This window comes from Protobothrops mucrosquamatus, unplaced genomic scaffold (genome assembly GCF_001527695.2).
Source record: "Protobothrops mucrosquamatus isolate PMUCROS unplaced genomic scaffold, P.Mucros_1.0 scaffold_281, whole genome shotgun sequence".
NCBI lineage: Eukaryota > Metazoa > Chordata > Lepidosauria > Squamata > Viperidae > Protobothrops > Protobothrops mucrosquamatus.
In genome coordinates this window covers 424,205-436,859 of record NW_015386357.1, presented here as the reverse complement: position 1 = coordinate 436,859, position 12,655 = coordinate 424,205, and the positions used below count along the sequence as shown (strand labels likewise).

General features: G+C 39.2%; 1 protein-coding gene across 1 annotated transcript in view; it reads right to left on the bottom strand.

The window, feature by feature from the left end:
• Nucleotides 1–3,207: 3,207 nt before the first annotated feature.
• Nucleotides 3,208–12,655, bottom strand: part of GFM1 (G elongation factor mitochondrial 1) — a 48,031-nt gene continuing 38,583 nt past the window's right edge. Inside the window, exons 14-18 of the mRNA XM_015831824.1 lie at nt 11,194–11,356; nt 10,346–10,490; nt 8,966–9,126; nt 5,897–5,950; nt 3,208–4,292 (exon numbers count right to left, since the gene is read on the bottom strand). Of these exons, the coding sequence (XP_015687310.1) occupies nt 4,161–4,292; nt 5,897–5,950; nt 8,966–9,126; nt 10,346–10,490; nt 11,194–11,356 (655 nt within the window). The 3' untranslated portion in view covers nt 3,208–4,160. The remainder of the gene's footprint in view (nt 4,293–5,896; nt 5,951–8,965; nt 9,127–10,345; nt 10,491–11,193; nt 11,357–12,655) is intronic.

Genomic DNA, 12,655 nt, shown 5'->3' with positions numbered 1-12,655 from the left:
TTTCGTCTGTGTCACTTCATGTTGTACCACTTGAACTACAATATTTCAAAATTTCCTTTCAATGTTTTATATAAGGATGTTTAAACAGGGTAAAAAATGAAGCTTGATTACTTCACGTTTTTCTGAGATATACGAGTCCAAAGCAAGCTTGCCAGAGGTCTGCCAGCAGCCTTCTAATTATGTAATTTTAGGGAGAGTAAACTAAAATTTACCATAAATTCTCCATCTAATTATATCAAAATCTACAGGAAAAAGAACGTACGAGTAAATTTTGCAGAGCTGACTAGAAGATAGAAACAAGCTAATAAATGTCGGTGTGAACTACATAATATATTGTTTTTTGAAAGACAAATTACATCTGAATCTTTGTGTAAGCAGTAAGGGGTTTTAACACAGTCCCACAGTCCAGGCTCTAATCTTCTGCATCTACATGCATTAGAATTAAGGTGTCTGATTGCAAGTGACACTTGCTTCAGAGGCGAACTGCAGCTGCATACAGCCTCAGCTCCATTGGAACAAAGGTGTAGAGCCTTTTTAAACATATAATTCAAATCCTTAGGTCTAAGACTGATTAATTTTTAAAAACCACACATTTAAGTGTTAATTGCAGAAACTGTATTTTTATATGGACTGAAAACAATCTAATTCCCCTTAATTGCAATGAGGATCTGTGTACTAATACCTGGTTTTAATACTTTAATTTCCATTGAATTTACTTTTGTGAGCTATGATGATAAGGCCAACAAGGGGAAAAATCCTGGAGAGTGGAGCACTATCGCTATTATCTGAAGACAATGTCAAATGATATTGTTCCAGGTTTTGCAATATTTCACGTTTGCTTATCCATAGAGTCAAGAATCATGACACTCAAATTGAAATACACAAGTTAGTGTTTTAAATGCAAATGTAGCATGGAATTAATCCAGGGAGTCTAATCTAATGTGTAGATTTATAGGTAGTCCTAGATGCATGACTGATCACTTAGTGACTGTTCAGTTATGACAGTCTCTGCCTCCCCCAAAGATGCTTACAACACAATTTCAAAATTACAATAGCCCACCTCCACCCCACAGTCATGTGATTATATTCTGGATGCTTTGCTACAGGCTTACCTTTACAGATGTTTGCTGTGTCCTGCGGTCACATGACCACAATTTTCAATGTTTTTTGCAAGTTTCTGGGGTTTACTTCTGGTTTCTGTCAAAAAAAGCCCTTTGGGTAAAATGGATTCACTTGACCATCACGTCCTCTTAACAACTACCACGTTCACATAATGACCACCATGTTCACTTAACAATCGTCACAAAAGTGGTTGTAAAATTGAGTCATCACATAGTGATTAACAATTGCAACAATCTACGACTGTAATTCTAGACTCAATTACACACACAAGTCAAGGATTATCTGTACTCATATGAATTGTACCAATGGCAGTATTTTTATCTTCTTGCTCACTAGCTATTTGTGAACAAGGAACCCCCATGAGGGTCCTGTGTTGCTTCTCTGGTTCTCCCTCAATGGTTCCATATAGATACTAAATAAAATAGGACAGGGGTGTCAAACTGCCGGCCCACGGGCTAGATGTGTCACAGCCAAATCGCATCCACCCCATTGCCAGCAATGGGAAAAAAGTTGTGATACAGCATGTCATGTAACATTGCGAGTTTGACATCCCTGAAATAGGGGGAAACCACCAAGCCCTGTGCACATACGTCTTCCCCACCCCCACCGGAACAATACTTGACCACTGCTTTCCCTTGATTACCAGTGGAGTCACACTCTCCAGTAGAAGCAGAACACTACTCCTGACTTCCAATCTTTACAATGTGCTCAATGGCATCAAATACCATCAAAGCAATCAGTGCCATTTCCATCTCCTTAATAGTATCAAGCAAGGGATACAGGGATATGTGTCCCTGTTAGAGATTCAGACAATCCATTTTTTTCTACAATTCGATATAGCTAGATACTTAGCATCAGTTTCAACAATATTCCCCAGAAATAGACTGGGTAAGTTGTCAAAAACAGTTGGCTTCAGAGAGGCCTTTTTAAGAAAGGCTGTACTACCACTTTCTTCCAAACAGGCAAGTGGTATAAATTTTTTTTGACCATTTCATTGATCCAGACACACTCAGCTCACATGATTACCCAAAGGAGATAGAAGGATCCTGGAACTAACCCGCAGGTGTCCAGGTTTGTATCTTACACCAACAGCCCCCAACCTTTCTGGCTTGGCTTGGGGGGGGGAATGGGGAGAGGGGAAACAGTCCATGCAAGCAGTGGACCAGTGTCTACATAGCTTGATTTGCATGAGTGGTGGGTTGATGCACCCATATGCGCCGGACGCCGCTCACACAAGTTGAGCTGCCTGTGTATGCGCCGGCCTGCGGCCCGGTTGCAAATGGCCACAGCCCAATAGTGGACCACAGCCTTGGGGATGGAGACCCCATCTTAGACAATCCTATTCATTTTGAAAAAGTTTTGGTCTAGCAATAGCAATAGCACCTAGACTTATATACCGCTTCATAGTGCTTTATAGCCCTCGCTAAGCAGTTTATAAACTCATCATCCTATTGCCCCCAACAATCTGGGTCCTCATTTTAGCGACCTCGGAAGGATGGAAGGCTAAATCAACCTTGAGCCGCTCAGAATCGAACTCCTGGAGTGACCAGTGAGTTAGCCTGCAGTACTGCATTCTAGACACTGTGCCACCATGGCTCTGTTGAAAGAAGAATCAGGAAAATTGAAAAATTAAAATTAAAAAGGAAAAAAAGAACTCATTCAGTACAATCTGCTCAAAATTTATTGCTATAGTGACAAAAACAAAAATCCAGAACTGTACCTACAGTAGTTCTTGTAGTAGATGTGAGATCGGGTTCCCATCAATCGGCTATCTGCAGATCCATAAATGATGTGCATTTATTTGTTTGTTTATAGCCCACCTTTATTATTTTCACAAATAACTCAAAGTGGCAAGCATATCCAACACACCTTCCTCCTCTTATTCTCCCTACTACAACAACCCTGTGAGGTACCATGGTCAAATTGCAATCAGATCCTGGCAAATCTCCTTTACTATTACCAGGAAAATGGATACCAGTTATGTCATATGAAAGCCACAATTATTCATTCTCCTTGCCATCACATTAGGACAGTTATGAGAAAGCTTCTTGCTCTTAAGACTTTAAAGGAGACAAATACAATATCATTCGGCCCACTTAGATTTATTTAGATAGCCCTGCAGGCATGTAAAGTGCAACACTCCCAATACACAAGTAGACATAGAAATTGCATTGCAGTCTTCATATGGAAGGTCTTGGGGAGGGACAAAATTCCATTCATACAAGTAGGCTGCATTTTTGGGTGGGTGTTCCTCTGAGAGATCAGACGTATTTCTTTGAAGGAAACAGACATTTTAACAATATCCAATGTCTGGCAACTGAAACAACATAACACTGCCTTGAGCTAATTTCAGTCAGCAACTGATGTGTCAGGCTCTCTAGAACCACTTCTCAATTTTTTTTCAGGCATTAGAATATCTGAGATTTTTACTGGAAGTGAATTCCAAGATATGGAAAAATCGTCAATAACACTAAAATATATTCTTTGCTTCTAGAAGAACGGAAAAGGGGAAAATCACTTTGCCCCGCAATCTATCTTCAGGTATTATTAGAAAGTTAAACTTACTAGACAATCCTCAAATGTTCATGTTACATTACAGTCTGCCTTGTGTACTCAAGTTCAGAGTAAGGTTATTTAATCTTCTAGTTCAGACTTGGTAGTGATTATCAAAAAACTCAGGTAGAGATCTGCTGATTCTCCTGCATTTGATTCTTTGATTAATTAAGGGAAGGCTTCAAAAACCGGACAGAGGTACGCAGAGAGTATTATGGTGAGGTGTAAAAAGACAGAAAGATGACAAGAACATTGTCAGCTTAATTTAATATCAAGCCCCTAAAACAAAACATTTTAATATAAATTAAGATGGTGATTCATTCATGGAATTTCTGTACAAACAACAGTCTTTTCATGACTTAATAAAGTCAAAACTTTGATTCAGGATGAAATTGGTCTGAATTTTCTTCATTTGTTCAATTGTAAATCTTGTAACAAATATAGCTTGTGGGCAGTTTCTTGTATGTGACTGATGTGAAGGTGCATTAACCTTTGACCTTGCCCTTTTTCCCAGGAAGTTGTCCTGTTGCTTCAAGGTATTGGTTAATTAATTCTTCCTGTATATTCGATGAACAGGCTTGGTATTTAATGTATTCCATTGTGTATTCCCCTTTTCCCTGAAGAGAAAATATTTTCATATTATGAATAATTTAAACAATTTATCAATTGCTAAATGGTAAAGTGCTAGTTTTCATGTATTATATGGTAGAAGAGAAATTTATAAGCATAGTTGACACAGTAACTGAACTGGCAACTGAGTTTACAATCCCAATTCTTTGAAAGACATATGCTTCTGGAGATAAAAAGCTAGATTTTCAAATCAGCTCCCAATCTTCCTATATTCACATCTTTGTCTCTGCAGCACTTTTTTCCCCTTCACTTTCTCTTCTCATTCCTTTTAACCAAGGGCGATATAAAAGGTTTGAACCAAAAGGCAGAATCCAATCGTTTGTTTGTTTGTTTATTTATTTACTGTATGTGCTCCCCATCTTGTCTAGAGGCCACCTTGGGCGGCTTACAAACATTTATCTGTCCCTGTAGGTTATCTGGCACAGGTAGTTGTGATTTAAATGAACCAATCAGAGCCATCCAACTAGCACTCACTGTTCTTCACCAGGAGTCAACACAAAGGGAAAAAATAGGTGTGGGCAAAAAAGAGCTTCTGCACAAACGTAAGATCTGTTTTGTGCTTATTTTTGCCCAAATCCATAATTTTTTCCCTTGAAGGGGAAACAAGAGGCAAAGGAAAAAAATATGAGGGGTCCTTGATGCTCGCTGAGCTTGCTTGTTTTCTTACAGACATTTCATTACCCAAACTAGATAACATCATCAGTGCAAGTAAGGAGTGCAGTTTGCTGTCAGTTTATATTCTAGTGGCTTGCCTCTCAGTGTTGGTGGGGGTGGTCTTAGAGTCTTAGGTCTTAGAAAAATATGCTTGGAGTGGCTAACCATGCCAGAAATGTGAAGCCCTATTAGTCAAATAAGTCATATAAGGAACGGTTGCTGGAATTGGGTATGTCTAGTTTAATGAAGAGAAGGACGAGGGGGACATGATAGCAGTGTTCTAATATCTCAGGGGCTGCCACAAAGAAGAGGGAGCCAAGCTATTCTCCAAAGCACCTGAAGGCAGGACAAGAAGCAATGGGTGGAAACTAACCAAGGAGAGAAGCAACCTAGAACTAAGGAGAAACTTCCTGACAGTTAGAACAATTAACCAGTGGAACAACCTGCCTCCAGAAGCGGTGAATGCGCCAACACTGGAGGTTTTTAAGAAGAGACTGGACAGCCATTTGTCTGAAATGGTATAGGGTTTCCTGCCTGAGCAGGGGGTTGGACTAGATGACCTCCGGGGTCCCTTCCAACTTTATCATTATTATTATTATAAATGGGTAACAGACCAGATGAAAATCTCAGGCGGCCAGGGTAAAGGCTCATCATCTCTTCTCTAAATTATTCAGTCTCATTTCCTAGATATTCCTTCTTTTTTTCTGCTAGGTTCCTTTCTAGATATTTCTTTAGCTTCTCTTTCCTTCCTGGATATCTCTTCCTACTTTGTGACTTTAAACACAATTAATTACTCATTTTCAGAAACGGCCTCTATACCAAAGCTAAAAAAAAAAAAGGTGTATCCTGTAGTAAAAATGATCTGAATGAGATAATCATAAATGGTGGAAAACTGTAACATTTCTTTAACAAACCCAGAAAGTATCCGCTCATTTACCTCTGTACATGATCTTAGTTCCATAGCATATCCAAACATATTGTTCAATGCCACCTAAGGAAAAAGAGAGAATTGGTAATAACTGCTTCTCTTAATTTAAGAAGCATCCACAAAATTACAAATCGGGGTTTACAAATTACTTACACACCAAGCACTAACTGCACGGTAAAATTTAGCTTCTTGGGATAGGTTCAAGGCATGATATGCAGCTCCTTCATTCTCTTTTTGTAACTTGATTAATAACAAAGAGTGTCATGACACTTTAAACATAAAGTTATTGATAACTGCATCTGCTGTATGAACTGTAAGATTCAACACCCAGGTTTCCTCTTCTGAGGATTCGGGCTCAGAGATTGTGTGAACCAAGCCAGGTAATCTGAATTTCTTCTGTCATAAAAATACAACCCTGATGCTCTCTTCCACACATCATTCATCTGAGAGCATTAGCAAATGAACTTTAAATAACAAAAGTACCAAAATGGACAGTTATGTCTACTTTTATTGAAGTTATTTATTTATTATGGCCATATACAGAAAGCCAGGTGTCTACTGCATTGGCTGTAGATATTTGGCAGCTGACAAGACCCAGAAGCAGCTACCATGGGACTTCCCACCCAAGATGAATTAGCCAGTGATATCATCATTGCCCAAGGAATGCCCAATGGAGACTCACCTCTTCTGTCCCTGCAGGTTCCCACCAAAATGGTAACTATTTATCTACTTGCATTTTTCAAACTTTCAAACTGCTAAGTGGGCAGGAACTGGAGCCCGGGGTGGGAATTCACCTCTCTACGTAGTACCCAGATCTCAAACTTGGGCTTGATGATTGTCAAACCTCCATGCTAACCATAGAGCCACCATGCCCCTTTTATTAAAGTTCTTAATAAACATAGTGAAAAAACTAATACAAACTAAACTAGAAGGAAAAAGTACAAGAAGTGCAGAAAAAAGGAAAAGAAAAAAATAGGAAAGACGACAGCAACAAAAACAAAAACAAACACGTGGCTTCCAATCTTCATTACACTGAGCATAAACTAACAACTTTTCACCCACTTTTTAAATAAAAAATACAAATAAAGTATTTAAAGTACAAATAAAAAAGAACGCCTCTCCTATTCTAATTTTTATCTATATGAAATCCAGAAATCATTATCTTTTCAGTCTTGATTCAGCAAAAAAATCCACTAGGAATTACCGGAAATATCAAACAAATAATTTATCTCTGATTAAATAGTCCAAGTTTATATTCCTTCGTTTCGCTGTTCACAAATCTTAACCTTTAAATCATTCCATTGGCATTACAAGATTTGATCTTTCATCAATCTTTAGTATTCAAGAGGAATTTTCAAAGCTTTCATGAGCTTAATTTGAAAAATAAGTGAGGCATCATCCAAGATTTTTTCCCCCGCCAACTGTTATATATCAAAATCCTTTTCTTGATTTGTCTTTTGAATTCAGATTTTGGTAACCTTAATTTTGTTGTCTTCCACATCTTCAAACTATATAATATCTATGGCAGGGGTGTCAAACTGCCGGCCCACCCCATTGCCAGCAATGGGGAAAAAGCGCCAATATGTCGTGCAACGTCATGTGACATCGCGAGTTTGAAATGTCTGATCTATGGCAACTAAACATTTAATTTTTTTTATCATCTTCTAAAATAATCAATTGAAATCCATATCCTTTCTGAGATATTAATTATTAGTACCTCAGTCCAGTTATCAAAAAACCTTTCAAGATAAGAAAAAGTTATAACCGGCTTAGCCATTTTAATTCTTTTCTGCCTGGTCCTTTAGTTCCCTCTAGTGTCAATCTGTAACTTTCATTAAGCCACAGTTTCTAATATGGGTTTAGCTTCATTTCAGTAGTTTCCCACAACTCTACGATTTTTCCTATGCTTTTCAAATCTTTCAGCAAAGATAACCAATATTCCAAATCTCTCTGGTCTCTCTATCCATTTAAAAAATTTAAAATTAATTCCCCCCCTTTTGCCAATTATATATGACTGTATTTTAAATTCTTAAGTCTCGGTTTAAAATTTCTTAAATCCAAAAAACTGAGCCTGCCATTTTGAAGGTCTCTAATATGGATAAGATTATTAAATTGAACATTTCCAAATGTGATTAGAAAGTGAGTTGGTATGGCTTAATGTCCTTATGTAAAAGCCGTGCTACTAATGAGAGTAAAGACGTCTTCCTGTTTATGGTTCTTGTTCTGTCCCAGCCTAAGTCCGTCCTTGCTGCGTCACAAGAACAACCCCTTTTTTATCAGTAGGCTGGAAAAACCGACCCTTTTTATTTCATAAACAGTCCTGATAAGTTTTCTCCAAAACAAAAACAACAGAATACTTTTCCAACAGATAATTGGTTAAAAAAGCAAACAGAGCAGGAGTTAAACAAGAAATTCACCGGTAAAACAAACAGACCATGATCCCTTGAAGTTCTTTACAAACGGTTGCCTTCAGCAATCAGCACCGCCCATACCTTCCCTTTTTATAAAGCAGCCTCAATGCCTTCTCCTCCTCCCTTGGAGTTGTCCTATTGACTCCCTCTGATTTGCTCTAGATAATTGCCTTCATTTACAAGCGTCTTTAATGACATCCAGCTGTGAGTCCTCAAAGTCTGACTCATCTCCCACACACAGCTGTATCTTATCCTGAACATGACTGGAGGGGCCAGGCTCTTCATCCGATTGTGAGTCTTGTAACTCATCAGAGCCTTCCTCCGACTCTGATGGCTCCTCCTCCGACTCTGATTCCCCAGACTCAGCTGCCGGGATCACAGGCTGGCACGGATGCTACCGAGAGCACTCGTGACCGATCTCCCATTCTTACTCTCTGGAGAGCTTCAAAAGACAAGCCTACTCACTGGTATTTCATTCTTCACAGCAATTGTTGTTTCTGCATATTTATGGAGATGTCTTCAGTTAGCCATGTCTCACAGCAGAAGCCCACACAGGTATTCCAATGACTTAACTGTTCAGATTTGTTACAGAAAGTGTTTTGATAGATAGATACGAATGAAGTAATTATTTGAACAGTAGCTTTAGATGACACTCAGTAGTACATACCTCAGCAGTGAGAGCAAAATAGTCTTCGGCTGCCTCTTGTCCTGTGATAACACCATGACGGCGATTAATTCCAGCCATGACTGGTCCTTGGAATTCAACTGGTGCTACGACTTCCACATCCATAATAGGCTCAAGGATACATGTTCCTGCCTCTTTCAGAGCTGAGTTCAAAAGGAAGAGATGATACAACACCTATACAGCCATATGCCTTTTTATATTTACTATTTAACACACATACTCACCTTGTGGTGAGATGGACGGCAAGTAAATTTAATATATATAAATGAATGAATGAACAAATGGTATATCTATATAGATCTGCAGCATGTAAAGACTTGTTTTCAGTTCAAGCTGAGTAATAATAAAAGACATTATTTGTAAAGAACAGTTGCATGAAATACCCCAAGATAGGCAGTTTTATGGCCATGCCTGTTAGAGGAAGCAGAATATAAATAGTAAACAGTCCATCTAGAACACAGGTGTCAAACTCGCTGCGTATCGTGCCTTTTTTCGTATTGCCGGAGCTGGGGTGGGCATGGCCTCCGGATGATGCAACCGGCCCACGGGCCAGCAGTTTGACACCCCTGATCTAGAATCAAGAGGGATTTCCCTCGCTGAAGATTTTGAAATGAGCATCAGGTGACAGTTTGTTAAACACTGCTTAGTAGATTCCTGTTTCAATAGAGGGCTGCATTAGATGATCTACAAACTTTTCTAACACCTACATTCAATCATTTTATGAAATTTACATCCACATATTAATATAAAGCCCAAATATGTTTGTTTCAAAGACAAACAACAAGATGGGAGAAATCATGATAAGCAGATATAAATAGGAAAGAAATGAAATTCTTCAGAACATAAAAGACAAATCTAAGGTCATAAGAATGGTAAAGTGGTGGATAGCAATAAAATGAAAGAACTAGACGCTTGATCTGTGGGTTGGTTGGCTAGAAAGAACTGTCTATGTCTTTAAATATTTATATAAATATATAAATTGGGACTGTAACTGTTGTTGCTGAGCGATGGGGTTATTAAATAACCACATCCAATTTTATGACCTTTTTCACAGTCATTAAGAGAAACACCATAATCATTAAATGAATCATAATCGTTAAGCAAATCAGGCTTCCAACATTGGCCTTGCTTGTTGGAAATCACCTGGGAAGTTGTAAATGGCAATTTTGATCACACGATGGTGGAGATGCAGTGATGGTCATAAATGCAAGGTCCAGATGCTTTTTCAACACACTTGTAACTTCGAACAATCATTAAATGAATGGTCATTAAGTTAAAGACTACCTGTATAAATATTGTGGATAAACTATAAAGAACACTACAGGCACGAGAGAAAGCGTTTGAAAGAAAATTTCTTCATACCTTGTCTCGTGGCACCTTCAGCAGCTCGGATGAAAGAAATTTCATTAGAATCCACCATGTGAGAAGCTCCATCCTCCAGGACGAATCGGATCCCTGAAATCTTGTGACCTATTAATGGGCCTTTCTCACATGCATCACGGAATCCCTATAAAACATAAGATAAGATAACCCTTTATTGCTATTTTTTACTATGAGCAACTGGCTCACATTAAAAATGACATTCTATTGCCTGCTCTCAAAAGAAAGCATATCTTTTCTTTTTTGCAATAACCTGATTTTACAATATTTATGTGGTCTCAGCAACAGCTTGATGGCACACACACACACACACACACACACACTTTAACAGTCTACAATAACAGTAATATGCATTCAGAAAACATGATTCGAAGTAGTGATTTGCAATCAGAACATAATTAGGATAAGATAGCATGTCTAGGATTGAAAATAAAATGAAACCTTAGAGATATTGACACGTAAATTGAATAATTATGTGTCATCAAGTTGTTGCTGACTCTTAGAGACCACATAAATATTATAAAATCAGGTTATTGCAAAAAAAAAGAAATGAGCCATTTGCATGGTTTTAAAATCCTAAGAAGTGAGGGATGAACTCAAGCCCTATAATGTTCTCCCTATATATTTACAACTTCCAAAAACTGCTGGTGTTTGCTTAAAATTTGGGATCTAATTTTTATCATTCTGACTTGAGAAGAAATCTAACCATCCACTAGAATTGTAACTCAAGGCAATTATACTCTGAAAGAAAAATTATAACAATTATAACTTGTCTACAATATTGTCTGGTTCATATTTAATATAACAAAACTGAAATAAGTATATATTACCTTTTCAATAGCTGGCAGAAACTGCTTTGGAATATTTGTCCCAATTGTTTTGTCAAGAAATTCCAGTTTCGTATAATTCTCTGGCTCTAGAGGCTCCAGATACCCTATAACTTTTCCATACTGGCCTGCCCCACCAGACTGCTTTTTATGGGTATACTCAAACCTGCAAAAAATGCAAACATTATGTTGCAGTCAAATCACACCTGTTCTGGTTGTTTAATACCATGTGTAATGGTTATGTGTAATGGTTCTCTGTGTGATCAGCACTGATCTTCAGATGTGCAAGCAATTTTCAAATGCAATTTTTTTTACACAAGTCAACGGTCCAGAGTCCCTCTCCGGTTGTGTTAAGTGTTGCACTTAGTACTCCTGTATTTTTATATTAAGACATTTCATTTTAAAAACATTATTTTTGTTGGGGAGGGGGCACCAGGATTATGTTTATATATATGCTGTAGGTTATTACCACCTATAAATGACTACATAAGAAAATAGATGTACAATGCTTTTGGTTTGAATGAGAAGCTAATAGAGAATTAAGCAGAAGTCCCCTCTTTGCACAGAACTGAATGGAAGGGTGATTAAATGAATGTGTTGACAGCGTGTTTGTAGGGTTGCCAGGTCTGCTTCCAAAAAATAGCGGACAAGCGGGGGGGGGGGGTTTAAGTAGTAAAAAAAGTAGACTGTACAGCTTTAGATTACGTACCATTTCATCATAAAGTTTTTGAATTAAAAAATGTCCACTATTTTGTGAAAAAAAATAGTGAACATAATGTGAAAAAAGTGGACTGTCCACTCAAATAGTGGACACCTGGCAACCCTAGGTGTTTGCACTTTTGGCAGAGCTTCGGTAGAAAGCAAATCCTGCGGTTCGACAAACCCAATATTTGCTTTTCTCGGGGCAGAGTCCACAGCCCTCCCCCTCCGCTCATTGCTTCCCACAACAGCACCGCGACATGGGTCGGGCCAAGAGGGAGCCCAGCCCGAAGCCGCTGGATGAGGTTGGCTCGCTCCGCCCGGGAAACGGCTGAAACGCAGCTGCAGCGCCGACGGGGAGGGCAGGAGCAGCCGCCAACTATTTCTCCCGGTGCCAGCGACCTCTGGTCCTGAGCAAACATGCTCCGGAATGGGCTGTTTATTCTTTGCCCTCTGGCTGCAAATCCCTTCGGAGAGTATTTAATGGCCAGGGAGAAGCAATTCATCCCCAAAGGCGGAACAAGATCGTCTTGTTATCCTTTCTAGAGTCGACGCCGCCCAGTAGCTTGGGAAGGAACCCGGCCTAAAGGGCGGCTTCCGATGGTCTCCGAACCGCCGCCTCTTTCCTAGCTGGGACGGATTCGGGCTTCTGCGTCCAAGCCGCGGTCAGCTCCAACCCCGCGGAGATGCCGACCCTTCGCGGCCCAGGAGGCCCCGCTCGGCTCCTCCAGCTGCTGCTGCTTCCGGCTTCCCTGGTGCTCGCCCA